At 46.3% G+C, this 20,785-nt stretch overlaps 1 protein-coding gene across 1 annotated transcript in view; it reads right to left on the bottom strand.

The window, feature by feature from the left end:
- Positions 1-16,312, bottom strand: part of LOC139552455 (fibroblast growth factor 11-like) — a 79,103-nt gene extending 62,791 nt beyond the window's left edge. Inside the window, exon 1 of the mRNA XM_071364215.1 lies at positions 14,863-16,312. Within this exon, the coding sequence (XP_071220316.1) occupies positions 14,863-15,055 (193 nt within the window). The 5' untranslated portion in view covers positions 15,056-16,312. The remainder of the gene's footprint in view (positions 1-14,862) is intronic.
- Positions 16,313-20,785: the final 4,473 nt, after the last annotated feature.

Consider the following 20,785-nt stretch of genomic DNA (forward strand, 5'->3'; position numbering starts at 1 on the left):
TGCGCTCTGGAGTATCGCTAGTAATTATCAATGCTACGTGGGGAGAGCTAGAGCGAGAGAGAGAGAAAGTGTGTGAGAAAGAGAAAAACAGATAACAATAAGGAAGCAGGGAAGAGGATGATGAAGAAAGTAAAAGATAGAGGACAGGGAGAAGATAAGAAGAGGAGAAGAGGAAGGATGTGTGTGTGATATGAGAATGGGATAACAGAAAGGATGAAACATTAGGAGGAAGAGAGAGGTAGATTGGGTAAATCATACGGTATTAGTGTGAGAAAGGCATTGTTAATGACCTTTTCATCTGCCAATCAAACACTCCTCTCTCACTTTCACTTATACCACGGTAAAACTGTTACATATGACACACACAGCAACCAGCCATCCAGCCAGCCATCAAGGCAGCCATCCAGCCAGCCAGGCAGCCACCCAGCCAGGCATCCAGCCATCCAGCCAGGCATCCAGCCAGCCATCCAGGCAGGCAGCTAGCCGGCCAGGCAGCCATCCAGCCAGGCAGCCATCCATCCAGCCAGCCAGACAGCAAGGCAGCTAGCCATCCAACCATCCAGCCAGCCAAGCCAGCCAGGCAGGCGAGAGTTACTGCTTATTAATGACGTTGACAAGGACATGTCAAACACACAGCAGCTCAAATAGATCTCCTACCTATTCCCTAGTTGACACACATTAAATATGCACATATTTAATATCTGCCTCATTGGCATTCTGACAGGTCCGTGTCATTAGTAATTAGCAATAAAGTTGTCATCTGAAGACAGTCTGAGGTGCTGTCAGCTCAGAAAGAAAGGGAGCAGCTTACTGCACCCCACGGACCGCTCTTACTACATCCATACCTCCTTTCTCCATAACAACTAGCTGCAGACTAATGCCTCCACCCTGCTTACTTGGAGAAATAAGGACCAGAGGCAGGTGAAGAGAACCCATGCTAAGCAGCAGGAGAACTGTCCAACATCATACACACTCTTCACTCTCCCTTGAGTCCTATCAAACAGCTTCCAATGACCCTCAAACCTCATCTACTGTGTACTTTCCCTTGAACCGCCCAACACACACACAGACACACTTGTGGACGCACGCACGCACGCACGCACGCACGCACGCACGCACGCACGCACGCACGCACGCACGCACGCACGCACGCACGCACGCACGCACGCACGCACGCACGCACGCACGCACGCACGCACGCACGCACGCACGCACGCACGCACGCACGCACGCACGCACGCACGCACGCACGCACGCACGCACGCACGCACGCACGCACGCACGCACGCACGCACGCACGCACGCACGCACGCACGCACGCACGCACGCACGCACGCACGCACGCACGCACGCACGCACGCACGCACGCACGCACACCACACACACACACACACACACACACACACACACACACACACACACACACACACACACACACACACACACACACACACACACACACACACACACACAAAGGTTTTCGTCCCTCTACAGCAGTGCTTAGCGTGGTGTGTAAGGGGAACAATCTGTCAACCCGGAAAACTGGGGAGTTGCGTTAACCTTGGTGGCCTGGAGGACTGTGTTCAGTCAGGAGTTTGGGCCTTAATGTTCGAAGCACAATATCATGCTAATAGGCCAGTGTATATGGTGGAGTGTACATTAAATTAACATTATGAAGAATGCAGGTTGGTACGAGAGTTGGTATATAGTTTTCTAGGGGTAGATTGTTGAAGCGTAGAGGAACTGAAGTAGTGTGACAACATTGTGGTAGCGCTAGTGTTGTGATATATAAAACGAGTTTTGTGTTGGTGTTGCCATGGATCCCTGGGGGACACAACATTGCCTGAGATAGAGTACAGCTGACACAAAGTCAATAAATACTAACCACACAGAAGTACAGTTCACGCGAACAGATGCGCGCAAGTGCGTGGGCATACGTATGTACTCCCGCACACACACACACAATTGCACACACAGACAAATACAAGCACATTTACACATTGCTTATACACCTAGATTACCGTAATCCAGATGGACAGGAATGATACATGGATGCAGTCATAGGAGGGTTGTGTAACTGTCCCATATGTCTTTACACCCCTTCTGTTTCCTGCTCTCTCTCTCTCTCTCCCTCTACACCCCTCTCTCTCTCTCTCTCTCTCTCTCCCTCTACACCCCTCTCTCTCTCTCTCTCTCTCTCTCTCTCCCTCTACACCCCTCTCTCTCTCTCTCTCTCTCTCTCTCTCTCTCTCTCTCCCTCCCTCTACACCCCTCTCTCTCTCTCTCTCTCTCCCTCTACACCCTCTCTCTCTTTCACATACCCTCCATCTTTATCTCTCTGTCTGTCATCCACCCCCACCCGCCTCTCTCTCTGTCTTTCTCTTGTTAGAGGTTAAACTCAATCTGTCCTTGTCAGGTTTAATCAAAGTATCCACAAATTCAATTTCAGCTGTTATATGTGGGAGGCTATGATAGCGTTCTTTGTCATTTGCGATATCTTTAGGGAGAGAGAAGGCAAAAAGGTGCTTCCTGTGCATACATATTGCCTCAGCTGAGATGGGTGACAGTTAATAAGTGGCAACACAAACACCCTCACCCTCAGTACACACTCAGGGACACCCAGCATAGCCACAGTGTGAATGAACTCTTAGCACTGCACAATACTACTGCACAATACTGCCTCACAATACTACTGCACAATACTGCCTCACAATACTACTGCACAATACTGCCTCACAATACTACTGCACAATACTGCCTCACAATACTACTGCACAATACTGCCTCACAATACTACTGCACAATACTGCCTCACAATACTACTGCACAATACTGCCTCACAATACTGCAGCACAATACTGCCGCACAATACTAATACATGACTAGACTGTATTTTACATTCCTGTTTGCAAAGGGATTTAGTATTTAGTAGGAAATTATGAAGTAACAGTACTATCTGGTACTTACTTCAATCAGTTCAACACAACCTGATGCCAAATGGTAATGGTGCTGTTTTTTTATGAATCCCAGATCAAAACAGCTATTATTATAATGTAATTACCATTTTACTATGTAACTTGAGTAAACCATAACAGCGTTACTAAAACAGCCCCCTATCTTCATTACTGCCACTACAGCTGAAGGCTACTGTACTCCAATATCGCTGTGTGTTTGGCCAAAGGCCACGTTTCCCCTGATCCGATTCAAAGAGAATGATAATAATCAGATTTATGCACTCTGCATTTTTTTTAGATATCACATGATTCTGGAAGCTTCCATCTACTGTTCACTGCAGCTGTGTTAGAAGCTCCAGTCTGGAGACTTATTTTAGAAAATGAATGAAACCTCTAAACCAAAAACATCAATCCCTTCACTTCTAATTGTCTTTTTTCCTTTTGAACAAAAACAACAGTCCTAAAAGATTATGGAACGGACCCAAATCTTTGTTGTTGCGTAAGGCTGTAATCTGATGCTTGCATATTGAGCATTCTCATTTTCAAACACCGGAATAGAGCAATTGATTCTCCGTCTGTTCCAAAACTAATCCAAAATGGTTACGCATGGATACCAGCGTCCTGGTCCTTGGATGTTATTTGCCAAGAGGTAATTTAGTCCTTTGGTTGTTCATGTACAACGTTGAAAATACCCAGAAATTGGTAGCACAAAGCAAAGGTGATCCATGCTCATTGTTTTGCCCACTGACAGACAGACACTTGCTGGGTGTCGACGCTGCAAAAACTCTCAACCATTGTTATACTACCTTCCAGAATGCATATAAGGCCCTCCCCTGCCCTAACTTTCGGCAAATCGGACTACGATTCCATCTTGCTCCTCCCCTCCAATAGGCAGAAACTCAAACAGGAACCACCCGTTGTAAGGACTATTCAACGCTGGTTTGACCAATCGGAATCCACGTTTCAAGATTGTTTTGATCATGCGCACTGGGATATGTTCAGAGTAGCTTCAGAAAATAATATCGACACATATACCAATACGGTGAAAGACTTTATCAGGAAGTGCATAGGAGACGTGGTACCCACTGTGACTATTAAAACCTACAGCAACCAAAAACCTTGGCTAGATGGGAGCATTCGCGCAAAACTGAAAGCGCGAACCACCTCATTTAACCAGGGCAAGAAGACTGGGAATATGGAAGAATACAAACAGTGTAGTTATTCCCTCCGCAAAGCAATCAAGCAGGCTAAAGATCGGTATAGGGACAAAGTTGAGTCCCAGTTCAACGGCTCAGACGCCAGATGTATGTGGCAGGGTCTACAGGCAATCACGGACTATAAAAGGAAAACCAGCCACGTCGCAGACATCGACATCTTGCTTCCGAACAGGCTGAACACCTTCTTCGCTCGGTTTGAGGATAATACAGTGCCACCGACGCGGCCCGCTATCAAGGATTGTGGGCTCCCCTTCTCTGTGGCCGACGTGAGTAAGACATTTAAGTGTGTTAACCCTCGCAAGGCTGCTAGCACAGATGGTATCCTTAGCTGTGTCCTTAGAGCATACGCAGACCAGCTGGCTGGTGTGTATACAGATATATTCAGATATATTCTCTCTTGTCTACACATGAATCAATATGGCCACCATTGTCCATGTACCTAAAAAAGCAAAGGTAATTGAACTAAATGAATATCGCCCCGTAGCACTCACCTCTGTCATCATGAAGTACTTTGAGAGACTAATCAAGGCTCATATCACCTCCACCTTACCTGCCACCCTAGACCCACTTCAATTTGCGTACCGCCCCAATAGAGCCACAGACGATGCAATCACCACCACACTGCACACTGCCCTGTCCCGTCTAGACAAGAGGCATACCTATGTAAGAATGCTGTTCATTGACTATAGCTCAGCATTCAACACCATAGTACCCTCCAAGCTCGGGTCGGGTCGCCCCCAGGGGGTGAAGGTAGGAAACAACACCTCCTCTTCGATGATCTTCAACACTGGGGCCCCACAAGGGTGCGTGCTCAGCCCCCTCCTCTACTCCCTGTTCACCCATGATTGCTTGGCCAAGCACGCCTCCAACTCAATCATCAAGTTTGCAGATGACACAACAGTAGTAGGCTTGATTACCAACAACGACGAGACAGCCTACAGGGATGAGATGAGGGCTCTAGGAGTGTGGTGCCATCTCTAAGGAGATGATTGTGGACTTCAGGAAACAGCAGAGGGAGCTCCCCCCTATCCACATCGTTCCTCGGTGTACACATCACTGACAAAATGAAATGGTCCACCCACACAGACAGTGTGGTGAAGAAGGCGCAACAGTGCCTTTTCAACCTCAGGAGGCTAAAGACATTTGGCTTAACACCTAAAACCCTCACAAACTTTTACAGATGCACAATTGAGAGCATCCTCTCTTGTCTATATTGAATACATAATTTAAACATTCACAGTGTAGGTTGGAAAAAATATGGGAACCCCTACGCTAATGACTTCTCCAAAAGCTAATTGGAGTCAGGAGTCAGCTACTGGAGTGCAATCAATGAGATGAGATTAGAGATGTTGGTTAGAGTTAACACCCTATACAAAACGCTCACACAATTTTTGTTTGCTATTCACAAGAAGCATTGCCTGATGGGAACCATGCCTCAAACAAAGATCTCAGAAGACCTCAGATTAAGAATTGTTGACTTGCATAAAGCTGGAAAAGGTTACAAAAGTATCTCTAAAAGCCTTGATGTTCATCAGTCCACGGTAACACAAATTGTATATAAATGGAGAAAGTTCAGCACAGTTGCTTCTCCCTAAGAGTGGCTGTCCTGCAAAGATGACTGCAAGAGCACAGTGCAGCTAAAGACTTACAGAAATCTCTGGAACATGCTAACATCTCTGTTGACGAGTCCACGATACGTAAAACACTAATCAAGAATGGTTTTCATGGGAGCACACCACGGAAGAAGCCACTGCTGTCCCAAAAAATTATTGCTGCACGTCTGAAGTTTGCAAAAGTGCACCTGGATGTTCCACAGCGCTACTGGCAAAATGTTCTATGGACAGATTAAACTAAAGTTGAGTTGTTTGGAAGGAACACACAACACTACTGTGGAGAAAAAAAGGCACATCACACCAACATCAAAACCTCATTCCAACTATAAAGTATGGTGGAGGGAGCATCATGGTTTGGGTCTGGTTTGCTGCCTCAGGGCCTGGACATTTTATCAAGACATTTTGCAGGAGAATGTAAGGCTATCTACCCACCAATTGAAGCTCAACAGAAGTTGGGTGATGCAACAGGACAATGACCCAAAACACAGAAGTAAATCAACAACAGAATGGCTTCAACAGAAGAAAATATGCCTTCTGGAGTGGCCCCAGTCAGAGTCCTGACCTCAACCCGATTGAGTTGCAGTGGCATGATCTCAAGAGAGAAGTTCACACCAGACATCACAAGAATAGTGCTGAACTGAAACACTTTTGTAAAGAGGAATGATCCAACATTCCTCCTGACGCAGGTCTGATCCGCAACTACAGAAAACGTTTGCTTGAGGTTATTGCTTTCAAAGGAGGGTCAAACAATTAGTAAATCCAAGGGTTCACATACTTTTTACACCCTACACTGTGAATGTTTACATGGTGTGTTCAATAAAGACATGAAAACGTATAATTGTTTGTGTGTTATTAGTTTAAGCAGACTATGTTTGTCTATTGTTGTGACTTAGATAAAGATCAGATCAATTTGTATGACCAATTTAAGCAGAAATCCAGGTAATTCCAAGGGGTTCGTATACTTTTTCTTGCCACTGTAGATTAGGAATCACTGGCCACTTTCAGAAATGGATTAATAGCCACTTTAATAATGTCTCCGTATCTAGCATTACTCATCTCATAGGTATAAACTGCACTCCACACTATTCTACGGTATCTTAGTCACTTTTAAATTCTGTTTTAAGTATATGTATATACTGTATTGTATTCTATACTACACCACTGACTGTTAAACAGCCATCTCCAGCACATCAGAGGCTGCTGCCTATAGACATTGATTAGGAATCACTGGCCACCTTAAGGAAATTAAACGCTGGCCACTTGAATAATATATCTGTATCTTGCATTACTCATCTCATATGTGTAAACTGTACTCTATACTATTTTACGGTATCCTAGTCACTTTAATTGTGTGTAAATATTGCATCACCCATTTCATATGTGTATATACTGTATTTTATACTATGCCTCTGTATCTTAGTCCAATGCCGCTCTGACGTATATGGATATATTCTTAATCCATTTCTTACTTAGATTTACGTGTATTTTGGGTATACAGTTGAAGTCTGAAGTTTACCTTAGCCAAATACATTTAAACTCAGTTTTTCACAATTCCTGACATTTAATCCCAGTAAATATTCCCTGTCTTAGGTCAGTTAGGATCACAACTTTATTTTAAGAATGTGAAAGGTCAGAATAAAAGTAGAGAGAATTATTTATTTCAGCTTTTATTTCTTTCATGACATTCCCAGTGGGTTAGAAGTTTACATACACTCACTTAGTATTTGGTAGCATTGCCTTTCACAAGATTCCCACAATAAGTTGGGTGAAGTTTGGCCCATTCCTCCTGACAGAGCTGGTGTAACTGAGTCAGGTTTGTAGGCCTCCTTGCTCGCACACGTTTTTCAGTTATGCCCACAAATCTTCTATAGGATTGAGGTCAGGGCTTTGTGATGGCCATTTCAATACCTTGACTTTGTTGTCCTTAATTAAGCCATTTTGCGACAACTTTGGAAGTATGCTTGGGGTCAATGTCCATTTGGAAGACCCATTTGCGACCAAGCTTTAACTTCCTGACTGATGTCTTGAGATGTTGCCTCAATATATCCACATAATTTTCCATCCTCATGATGCCATCTATTTTGTGAAGTGCACCAGTCCCTCCTGCAGCAAAGCACCCCCAAAACATCATGCTGCCACCCCTGTGCTTCACGGTTGGGATGGTGTTCTTCGGCTTGAAAGCCCTCCCCCTTTTTCCTCCAATCATAACGATGGTCATTATGGCCAAACTGTTCTATTTTTGTTTCATCAGACCAGAGGACATTTCTCCAAAAAGTACGATATTTGTCCCCATGTGCAGTTGCAAACCATAGTCTAGCTTTTTTATGGCAGATTTGGAGCAGTGGCTTCTTTCTTGCTGAGTAGCCCTTCAGGTTATGTCGATATAGGACTCGTTTTACTGTGGATATAGATATTTTTGTGCCTGTTTCCTCCAGCATCTTCACAAGGTCCTTTGCTGTTGTTCTGGGATTTATTTGCACTTTTCGCACCAAAGTATGTTCATCTCTAGGAGAGAGAACTGGTGGCAGTGAAGTCAGATGCAGGAGAGCAGAGATAGGTAATAGTCAGAGCAGTTTAATTACAAAACCAACGGCAATACAAAAATAACCTACATGGGTACAAAACCCAACGCGCACCAGTAACATAGCGTACAAGCACTTACAAACAAACAATTCCACACAAGGACATGGGGTGAACAGAGGGTTGAATACATAACAATTAATGATGGAAATGGAAACCAGGTGTGTAAGAAAACAAGACAAAACAAATGGAAAATGAAAAGTGGATCGACGATGGCTAGAAGACCGGTGATGCTGACCGCCGAACACCGCCTGAACAAGGAGAGGAAACGACTTCGGTGGAAGTCGTGACACCCATGGTGTTTATACTTGCGTACTATTGTTTGTACAGATGAATGTGGTACCTTCAGGCATTTGGAAATTGGTCCCAAGGATGAACCAACCTTGTGGAGGTCTACAATGTTTTTTCTAAGGTCTTGGCTTTTGATTTTCCCATGATGTCAAGCAAAGAGGCACTGAGTTTGAAGGTAGGCCTTGAAATACTTCCACAGGTACACCTCGAATTGACTCAAATTATGTCAATTAGCCTATCAGAAGCTTCTAAAACCATGACATCATTTTCTGTAATTTTCCAAGCTGTTTAAAGGCACAGTCAACATAGTGTATGTAAACTTCTGACCAACTGGAATTGTGATGCAGTGAATTATAAGTGAAATAATCTTTCTGTAAACAATTGTTGGAAAAATTACTTGTGTCATGCACAAAGTAGATGTCCTAACCAACTTGCCAAAACTATAGTTTGTTAACAAGAAATTTGTGGAGTGGTTGAAAAACGGGTTTTAATGACTCCAACCTAAGTGTATGTAAACTTCCGACTTCAACTGTATGTTGTGAAAATGTGCACAACATACAGTTGAAAAAACTACAATTATCAGTAACATCAAACACAAAAAAAACACAAAAAAACATGGTATTGTGACTGAACATAGCCACTTACTGCTGCAATATTACTTGGTAGATATTACTGCACTGTCGGAGCTAGAAGCACAAGCATTTCGCTACACCTGCAATAACATCTGCTAAACATGTGTATGTGACCAATAAATTACATTTGATGGGTTTTATTCCATACTCTGAAAATAGATACAAAATGCTATTTTTAAACATTGTTTCTCATGGCTAAACACATTTTTAATCTCAAATAAAACACCAAGCTTAAAGACAGGATTGCATATGGTCTACTGGTGATATAAGCACATAATCGTTTTAATCATTGTGCAGATATGATGGCTATCACGACAGCCTGTTGAAAGTACAGTAGACTATAGCGCTGTCAGATACTATGTGATAGTGCTTGTTCTCATGCTTTCGTCGGTCAAAATGGGAAAGAAGGACTTAGCTTGTAGAAATACATAATTGTTCTATTGACAGTGGTCCTTCAACGTCATGGTCTCGCTCTCTCAGTAACGTCTCTACATGCCTTCTCTCTATGACAGGATCACTCACATCTCTCTCCTCCCCCTCCTTCTCCTTTATCAAACCAAGCTCTCTCTCTCTTCTTCTCTCCATTGTCGATTCCCTCTTTATCTATCACCATCCCCATATCCTCCATCGTCCCCTGGTCTAACTCAGATCACCATCCCCATATCCTCCATCGTCCCCTGGTCTAACTCAGATCACCATCCCCATATCCTCCATCCTCCCCTGGTCTAACTCAGATCACCATCCCCATATCCTCCATCCTCCCCTGGTCTAACTCAGATCACCATCCCCATATCCTCCATCCTCCCCTGGGCTAACTCAGATCACCATCCCCATATTCTCCATCCTCCCCTGGGCTGACTCAGATCACCATCCCCATATCCTCCCCTGGTCTAACTCAGATCACCATCCCCATATCCTCCATCCTCCCCTGGTCTAACTCAGATCACCATCCCCATATCCTCCATCCTCCCCTGGTCTAACTCAGATCACCATCCCCATATCCTCCATCCTCCCCTGGTCTAACTCAGATCACCATCCCCATATCCTCCATCCTCCCCTGGTCTAACTCAGATCACCATCCCCATATCCTCCATCCTCCCCCTAGTCTAACTCAGTCTCTTCTTTGCTCTGTATCTGTACTGACATTTTTATTTCCTCTGTTTATCTCTCTCTCTCTCTGTGTCTTCCTCCCTCATTCTCCCTCTATCTCTTTCTCTCTATCTCTCTCTCTCTTTCTCTCTCTCTCTTTATTCCTCCCTCCTCTCTCTCTCTCTCTCTGACCCCTGTCGCAGGGCTACTTAACACTGCACAGTGTGATCAGATGTTGTCTAGTAAGCAACTTTAGGGCCCTGATCTCTTGTGGTCAGCTTAATGCTATAATCATCTGGATCTCACCTCATGACCTGGTCTCCTGCTCACCGATAGGGGCCCAGATTTGTGACCCAAAGAACTTTTCCCGAGGGCAGCCGATTGGCCCTACTGATGCCTGCTCATACCCTACCACCTCTGCACTAGAAGACGTCTGGGACTATACTACACTTCCTGTCTGTGTGACTGTCATTAAATGTTAACTGCAGATCAAACATTTCTCTTTAGCTTCGGTTCATTATACTGTCTCATTCTTATCTTGCCCAGGTGTCATTTGGCCGGGTTGTAGGTGTGTGTTGACGTGCATATTCATGCGTGTGTGAATGCGTGCATTTTTGTGTGTGTGTGTGTGTGTGTGAGAGAGAGAGAGTGCACGTGCATGTGTGTGTGTGTGTAGGTGTGAGTGAGAGAGAGAATGTTAGAGGGTGTGTGTGAGGGGAGAAGGGGGTCACTGGTCGATATCCCACCCTTCCCAGGTCGAATTCCTCCTTGGACAAACTAAGAGGGTGATTATTGATTAATCAGTATAAATTAGTGAGCTGGATCGATTGGAGAAGGGACAATCGCTGCAGATCACTGGCAGTGGGAGCGAGCTTTCATCGCTTTCATCTAGTGGGCCGGCAGCGGCCATCTTAAAAGCGACCAGGACAGGAAGAGGTGGAGGCAAGGTGGGAACAGAGGCTGATGCTGCATTCTGCAACTATCACACATGGTTGATGGTAACATGACATCCCTAGGACTAGACACCTACCACCATTATAGGACATTTGGATACTGAAAATATTTGTTTTCATGACCCTAGTAAATATAGCTGCTTATGTGATTATAAAAGTATTACCATGAAGATACTGATGGCTTGATAGCAGAATAAACGAACATGCATTTAAAATGGTGGAAGTGACGAACGATCACTTATACAACACTCTCCTCACACCCCCAAAATGAAAGACACAAACACTAAACAAAGTGTGTACCTTAAACTGAACCCAACTATGAGACATTTAGTGGCCTGAAGCTGTGTTACGCAAATACTCAGAAATATGTGAGCTCTGATCATCAGAGCTTTCCTGTTGTTTTTCACTGTTGTTTTGTCACTCACAGTTGCAACATCAATGGACATTAACATAACAAAGCTTTGAGGCATGGCAGTGCACTCTGTAGCTACTGAAGGAATAGGCATACAGCACTGTGCTATTTCAGGCTCATGGAGAGGTTGTTGTCATCCATTACTCAGGGGCTTTCACACACTGGCACACAGAGACATAAACACACACATAAACTCATACAAATACATATGGTAGGAAAGCACTCACTCACTCACACACACGCATACACACACATGTACATATACAGTACACTGAGTGAACAAAACATTAAGAACACTTAAAGAGAACACTCTTTCCATGACATACACAGACCAGGTGAAAGTTATGATCCCTTATTGACATCACTTGTTAAATCCACTTCAATCAGTGTAGATGAAGGGGAGGAGACAGGTTAAATAATTATTTTTGAGCCTTGAGACAATTGAGACATGGATTGTGTATGTGTGCCATTCAGAGGGTGTATGAGCAAGACAAAATATTGAAGTGCCTTTGAACGGGGTATGGTAGTACTGTAGGTTCAAGTCACATCGGTTTGTGTCAAGAACTGCAACGCTGCTGTGTTTTCTCGATCCACAATAGTTTCTCATGTGTATAAAGAAAGGACATCCAGCCAACTTGACACTACTGTGGGAAGCATTGGAGTCAACATGGCCCAGCATCCCTGTGGAACGCTTTTGAGACCTTGTAGAGTCCATGCCCCGACAAACTGAGGCTGTTCTGTGGGCAAAAGGGGGGGGGGGTGCAACTCACCATTAGGACGGTGAATGTTTTTCATACTCAGTATATACACAGACGTGTGCACACATACACACACACACACACACACACACACACACACACACACACACACACACACACACACACACACACACACACACACACACACACACACACACACACACACACACACATACAAGCAGTCTTCAACACACTTGTATGTCAATTCTGATCTACAAACAATCACCAAGACACACATAAAATGCATGTCACGTATAATAACTTATAGCTGACACAACAGATGAGATGCCATAGCAAAATCAATGTCTCTGATAACGCAACACCAATGGCCACAGGAAGTAACAAGGATTACATAGAGCTTTCTATTGTAATCCCTGTCTGACATTTCCTAACTGTGCCCCAAAGCACCACCTGTTGACTCTGAGACACCATACAGCAACATCTGGTAGACAGCATTATCACGTAGGAGACATTATAGTCTTGGTAGAAAATGTATGATTCTCCAAACAGGGATTATATAGAGAGACTAAAATAGGAATTACACTACAGGTTATATTTTCAATATGGCGGCTGCTATTATCCTTTACATTCAACTCTTCACTATCCAGAAGCACAGAAGAATTCACAGAAACCAGACATTTTAAAGGCCACCAAATGGATATTGAAAAGAACAATGTTGTTAACATTGGATTTTTTGCCAGTGGCAAGGTTACGTAGATTAGAACACAGGTTAGATTGGTCTCAATCTGAAATGCATTAATCATCTCTGGAGTGTGGGAGGAAAGGGTTGAAGGATCTTCAACCTAATTGAATATTAACAGTAGGTTTAGTTACAGTGCACATTACCAACACACCTGGAATATACACAAAACACACGCACACACACACACACACACACACACACAGTAATAAGTGGCTCTAATTACCTCCCCAAAGACAGGTCTAAAAGGTGCAAAGAACTCAGAATAGTGTATGCATGTGGGATGTGTGCTTTCTCTATGTCGTCTACTACAACATGTGGTCATGGTAGTAGCAGCTGTGCACGACCCAGGATGGGAACTCTAATGCTGTGTCTATGGGAACCCAGCAGCTGTGTACTACCCAGGATGGGAACTCTAATGCTGTGTCTATGGGAATCCAGCAGCTGTATACTACCCAGGATGGGAACTCTAATGCTGTGTCTATGGGAACCCAGCAGTTGTATACTACCCAGGATGGGAACTCTAATGCTGTGTCTATGGGAACCCAGCAGCTGTGTACTACCCAGGATGGGAACTCTAATGCTGTGTCTATGGGAACCCAGCAGCTGTATACTACCCAGGATGGGAACTCTAATGCTGTGTCTATGGGAACCCAGCAGCTGTATACTACCCAGGATGGGAACTCTAATGCTGTGTCTATGGGAACCCAGCAGCTGTGTACTACCCAGGATGGGAACTCTAATGCTGTGTCTATGGGAACCCAGCAGCTGTATACTACCCAGGATGGGAACTCTAATGCTGTGTCTATGGGAACCCAGCAGCTGTGTACTACCCAGGATGGGAACTCTAATGCTGTGTCTATGGGAACCCAGCAGCTGTATACTACCCAGGATGGGAACTCTAATGCTGTGTCTATGGGAACCCAGCAGCTGTGTACTACCCAGGATGGGAACTCTAATGCTGTGTCTATGGGAACCAAGCAGCTGTATACTACCCAGGATGGGAACTCTAATGCTGTGTCTATGGGAACCCAGCAGCTGTATACTACCCAGGATGGGAACTCTAATGCTGTGTCTATGGAAACCCAGCAGCTGTGTACTACCCAGGATGGGAACTCTAATGCTGTGTCTATGGGAACCCAGCAGCTGTATACTACCCAGGATGGGAACTCTAATGCTGTGTCTATGGGAACCCAGCAGCTGTATACTACCCAGGATGGGAACTCTAATGCTGTGTCTATGGGAACCCAGCAGCTGTATACTACCCAGGATGGGAACTCTAATGCTGTGTCTATGGGAACCCAGCAGCTGTATACTACCCAGGATGGGAACTCTAAGGCTTAGAGGAAGGCTGATTGCAGTGTGAGGGGAGAGTCCTTCTAACTACTCCTCATTAAGCTCTGTTGTCTCTCTATGCATCCTCCCTCTCTAGGACTAGGGAATACATAATACAACAAGGGGCTCAGAATATGGCACTCCTTTTTATTCTGACATGAACTGATCCAAACAAACAAATTCTATATTCTCGCATATCTTCTCATTCTCAAATCAATCATTCATTAACATTCTGCCAATTAATTCCAACAGGAACATCCACAAATGTTACATTATATTTATTATGAATAAAAAATACATTTAAAAAAGGAGGAGAGAGATGACTCACCCGGTCTCTTTTCTTTTCGACTTTTTCGACCCCCACATAGCCGCACTTTAGAGATAAGAACTAGGATCTGTTTCTGGCACAGAGACTTGTTGCTCTTGGGACAAGGCTTCCTCTTGTTGGCTACCGGTCGGTTTTGTCCGTCATCCTTGACCGCCCGTTTCTGTCTGATGAGAGAGCTGGCGAGAGCTGCCATCTTCCCCCCCCCTCTCACCTTTGGGAGGGGGGTGTCTTCCTACCCAACAGCCCCTCTTCTGGCGGGGCTGTCTGTGTCTTCAAGCAACAGAAAATGGTTGGAAAGTCCAGAGAGAGCCCCAGAGAGGGGAGAGGGGTTTTACGCAGGGTTAAAGAGAGAGGGTTTAGGTTAAGAGCCCCCTGGAAAAGGGAAGAGCAGGGGACGGTGAGAGTTCAAGTGCAGTCACACATCCAAAGCGGACCCTCCAGTGTGATGAGAAATAAATGCACCAACACTAAAAAACACTGAACAACAGAGACCACTAAGGTCACATCTTCAGTAAAAAAGAAAGACGGGTGAGTGAGGTTAGAATGTCTCTGCTTGATAAAAATAAAACATGTAAAGACATCGACATTTCCTACATTTCTAACCTCCCTCCCCACTCATCTTGTCCCTCACAACCAAATCACCAGCGACAACGAAGTTCAAAATATAGCAAAATCACTAGCCTTTCCTATAAGTAAACAATCCTCAAAAAAGAGACGGAGCTCTTTTCTCTGTCATATTAAAATCACACTTCTTCCAGTGAAGAGTGAAATCATTTTGAAGCTCAAACAGCATATAAATTCAAGAGGAAATGAACAGGCAGTCAACATATAGTCTCTGGATGCCCAACTTTGCCTGCCGTGGAAATGCAAGCGTCAGGAATAATGAGCGGAGAAACGGAGCGGTAATCCAGTAGACTTAGATCCAGAGGCAGCACAGCAGGCGGGACGGTGACGGACTCCCAAGAATGAATCCAGGAACGGAACAGAGGGATGGACAGAGAGAGATTTATCTTCCTCCTCTTCTGGCATTCTCTCTCTCCACACAGCCCTCAACTAACCCCCGGCCGCCCCCCACGGGTGAGTGTGAGAGTGGTCTGTGAATTCCAGCAGCAACCATCAGCAGAGGTGACATTCATGAGAGAGAGCGAGAGAGAGAGAGAGAGAGAGAGAGAGAGAGAGAGAGAGAGAGAGAGAGAGAGAGAGAGAGAGAGAGAGAGAGAAAAAGAGAGAGAGAGAGAAAAAGAGAGAGAGAGTGGGAGGGAAGGGAGGGAGGGGAGGGAGAGAGAGGCTGTGATGGGAGAGAATGAGATCGACTGGGAAAGGGAAGATGAAGAAGAGAGAAAGAGAGAAGCGGAGAGAGGCTGAGGAGAGAAAGTGAGAAGCAGAGAGAGGCTGAGGAGAGAGAAACAGAGAAACAGAGAGAAGCTGAGGAGAGAAACCATGCAGCCACCTCTCTCCTCAGTTAACGTTCTAAGACGAGCTACAATGTCTTTGTCGCGCTCATGCCCCATCCATCTGACTGTCCTTCAGAGGCGGAGAGGGGGGAGAGAGAGAGAGAGAGAGAGAGAGAGAGAGAGAGAGAGAGAGAGAGAGAGAGAGAGAGATAGAGAGAGAGAGAGAGAGAGAGAGAGAGAGGAAGAGAGAGTTTGTGTGTATTTGTCTGTATGGAGGAAAAAGAGTGCTTAAGGTGCATGTGCTGTCACCTCGTGTGGAGCATCCTCGCCATGCGCTGTGAGTCACACACACGTGCGTTCACGCGTACACACAAACAGACCTTTGGGACTGTAGAGCGTTCACTTATCTCTATGTGGGGAGAGTGTGTCGTATAAGTAGGGGAACATCTCTGCATACGGTATGTGCTTCTGTTTGGTGTGTATGCGCTAACTGTCATTCACCATCTTCCTTACACTATGTCACGCTGACTCTCTCTCTCTCTCTCTCTGGAGACTGTCTCTCCCGCATCTCTCCCCCACCCTCTTTCCTTCTCCATTCCCTGACAACTCTCTCTTTCTCTCCCTCTCCCTCTGTCTCACACTCTTCACTTTTTCTCTCTTTCGCCCTCAATTCAGTTCAATATTTTCAATTTAAGAGCTATATTGGCATGGGAAATATATGTTAACATTGCCAAAGCAAGTGAAATAAACAATAAAAATGAACAGTAAGCATTACACTCACAAAAGTTCCAAAATAATGTCATATTATGTGCAAATAGTTAAAGTACAAAATAAAAAATTAATTAACAAAAATGGGTTGTATTTTAAATGGTGTTTGATCTTCACTGGTTGCCCATTTCTTGTGGCAACAGGTCACATCTTCTTGCTGTGATTGCACACTGGTGTATTTCACCCAATAGATATGGGAGTTTATCAAAATTGTATTTGTTTTCAAATTTTTTGTGGGTCTGTGTAATCTGAGGGAAATATGTGTCTCTAATATGGTCATACATTTCGCAGGAGGTTAGGCAGCTCAGTTTCCACCTCATTTTATGGGCAGTGTGCACATAACCTGTATTCTCTTGAGAGCCAGGTCTGCCTTTGGCGGCCTTTCTCATTAGTAAGGCTATGCTCACCGAGTCTGTACATAGTCAAAGATTTCCTTCATTTTGGGTCAGTCACAGTGGTCAGGTATTCTGCTACATGTACTCTCTGTTTAGGGTCAAATAGCATTATAGTTTGCTCTGTTTTTTTGTAAATTCTTTCCAATGTGACAAGTAATTAATTTTTTGTTTTCTCATGTGTTGCTGTCCTGGGGCTCTGTGGTGTTTGTTTGTGTTTGTGAACAGAGCCCCAGGACTATCTTGCTTAGGGAGCTTTTCTCCAGGTTCATTTCTCTGTAGGTGATGGCTTTGTTATGGCAGGTTTGGGAATCCTTTTAGGTGGTTGTAGAACAATGGGTTCTATAATTGATTAAAGTATTGTTAGCCAGATCCTAATTGGTATGTCGAATTTGATGTTCCTTTTGATGGCACAGAAGGCCCTTCTTACCTTGTTTCACAGCTTTGTGGAAGTTACCTGTGGCGCTGATGTTTAGGCCGAGGTATGTATAGCTTTTTGTGTGCTCTCGGACAACGATATTGTCACGTCCTGACCATAGTGCTTATGTGTTTTGCTTGTTTTAGTGTTGGTCAGGACGTGAGCTGGGTGGGCATTCTATGTTGTGTGTCTAGTTTGTCTGTTTCTGTGTTAAGCCTAATATGGTCCTCAATCAAAGGCAGCTGTCAATCGTTGTCCCTGATTGAGAATCATATATAGGTGGCTTGTTTTGTGTTGGGGATTTGTGGGTGGTTGTTTTCTGTGTCAGTGTTTGTGCCACACGGGACTGTGACGGTTAGTTTGTTTTGTTATTTTGTAATTGTTTTCATGTTATTAAATCATGGAAACTTACCACGCTGTACATTGGTCCTCCGATCCTTCTCGCCTCTCCTCGTCCGCTGAGGAGGACGAAATAGACTGCCGTTACAGAACCACCCACCAAACCCGGACCAAGCAGCATGGCAACGGGCAGCAGCGACAGCAGCAGCGGTACCAGGAGGAATGGACATGGGAGGAAATTCTAGACGGTAAAGGACCCTGGGCAGAGCCAGAGGAGTGTCGCCGCTCCAAAGCGGAGCTGGAGGCAGCAAAAGCGGAGAGGCGGCATTATGAGGCGCTAGCAAGGCAGAGCGGCTGGAAGCCCGAGAGGCTCACCCAAAGATTTCTTGGGGGGGGGGTGGCTAAAGGGGAGTGTGGCGAAGTCAGGTAGGAGACCTGCGCCAACTACCCGTGCTTACCGTGGAGTGACAGGGCGTCGTACTGGTCAGACACCGTGTTATGCGGTGGAGCGCACGGTGTCCCCAGTACGCGTGCTTAGCCCAGTGCGGGCTATTCCACCTCACCGCACTGGTAGGGCTAGGTTGGGCATCGAGCCGGGTGTCATGAAGCCGGCCCAACGCATCTGGTCTCCAGTGCGTCTCCTCGGGCCGGCGTACATGGCACCAGCCTTACAAATGGTGTCCCCGGTTCGCCAGCATAGCCCAGTGTGGGCTATTCCACCTCGCCGCACTGGCAGGGCTACGGGGACCATTCAACCAGGTAAGGTTGGGCAGGCTCGGTGCTCACGAGCTCGTGTACTCCTTCACGGTCCGGTATATCTGGCGCCACCTTCCCGCCCCAGCCCAGTACCACCAGTGCCTACACCACGCACCAGGCTTCCTGTGCGTCTCCAGAACTCTGTTCCTCCTCCACGCACTCTCCCTATGGTGCGTGTCTCCAACCCAGTACCTCCAGTGCCGGTACCACGTACCAGGCCTACTGTGCGCCTCAGCAGGTCTGAGTTGCCTGCCTGCCCAGCGCCGTCTGAGTTGCCTGCCTGCCCAGCGCCGTCTGAGTTGCCTGCCTGCCCAGCGCCGTCTGAGCTGCCTGCCTGCCCAGCGCCGTCTGAGCTGCCTGCCTGCCCAGCGCCGTCTGAGCTGCCTGCCTGCCCAGCGTCGTCTGAGCTGCCTGCCTGCCCGGAGCCGCCAGAACCGCCAGCCAGTCAGGAGCCGCCAGAGCCGCCAGCCAGTCAGGAGCCGCCAGAGCCGCCAGCCAGTCAGGAGCCGCCAGAGCCGCCAGCCAGTCAGGAGCCGCCAGAGCCGCCAGCCAGTCAGGAGCCGCCAGAGCCGCCTTCCAGTCATGAGCTGCCCTCCAGTCATGAGCTGCCCTCCAGTCATGAGCTGCCTTCCAGTCATGAGCTGCCTTACAGTCATGAGCTGCCTTCCAGTCATGAGCTGCCTTCCAGTCATGAGCTGCCCGCCAGTCATGAGCTGCCCTCCAGTCATGAGCTGCCCTCCAGTCATGAGCTGCCCTCCAGTCATGAGCTGCCCTCCAGTCATGAGCTGCCACTCAGTCCGGAGCTGCCACTCAGTCCGGAGCTGCCACTCAGTCCGGAGCTGCCCTTCAGTCCGGAGCTGCCCTTCAGTCCGGAGCTGCCCTTCAGTCCGGAGCTGCCCTTCAGTCCGGAGCTGCCCTTCAGTCCGGAGCTGCCCTTCAGTCCGGAGCTGCCCTTCAGTCCGGAGCTACCTCTCTGTCCTGAGCTACCTCTCTGTCCTGAGCTACCTCTCTGTCCTGAGCTACCTCTCTGTCCTGAGCTACCTCTCTGTCCTGAGCTACCTCTCTGTCCTGAGCTACCTCTCTGTCCTGAGCTACCTCTCTGTCCTGAGCTGTCTCCTAAATTTAGTGGGGACCTTGGTGAGGATTCCTAGGCCAAGGTCGGGGGCGAGGGTCGCCACTCAAAGGACGCTAAGGAGGGGGACAAAGACAATGGTGGAGTGGTGGCCTCGTCCTGCGCCGGAGCCGCCACCGCGGACAGATGCCCACCCAGACCCTCCCCTTGAGTTTTAGGGGTGCGTTCGGAGTCCGCACCTCAGGAGGGGGGTACTGTCACGTCCTGACCATAGTGCTTATGTGTTTTGCTTGTTTTAGTGTTGGTCAGGACGTGAGCTGGGTGGGCATTCTATGTTGTGTGTCTAGTTTGTCTGTTTCTGTGTTAAGCCTAATATGGTTCTCAATCAGAGGCAGCTGTCAATCGTTGTCCCTGATTGAGAATCATATATAGGTGGCTTGTTTTGTGTTGGGGATTTGTGGGTGGTTGTTTTCTGTGTCAGTGTTTGTGCCACACGGGACTGTGACGGTTAGTTTGTTTTGTTATTTTGTAATTGTTTTCATGTTATTAAATCATGGAAACTTACCACGCTGTACATTGGTCCTCCGATCCTTCTCGCCTCTCCTCGTCCGATGAGGAGGACGAAATAGACTGCCGTTACAGATATCTAGATGGAATTTGTATTCGTGGTCCTGGCAACTGGACCTTTTTTGGAACACCATTATTTTTGTCATACTGAGATTACTATCAGGGCCCAGGTCTGACAGAATCTGTGCAGAAGATCTAGGTGCTGCTATAGGCCGAC

The sequence above is a fragment of the Salvelinus alpinus genome, chromosome 24 (genome assembly GCF_045679555.1).
Source record: "Salvelinus alpinus chromosome 24, SLU_Salpinus.1, whole genome shotgun sequence".
Classification (NCBI taxonomy): domain Eukaryota; kingdom Metazoa; phylum Chordata; class Actinopteri; order Salmoniformes; family Salmonidae; genus Salvelinus; species Salvelinus alpinus.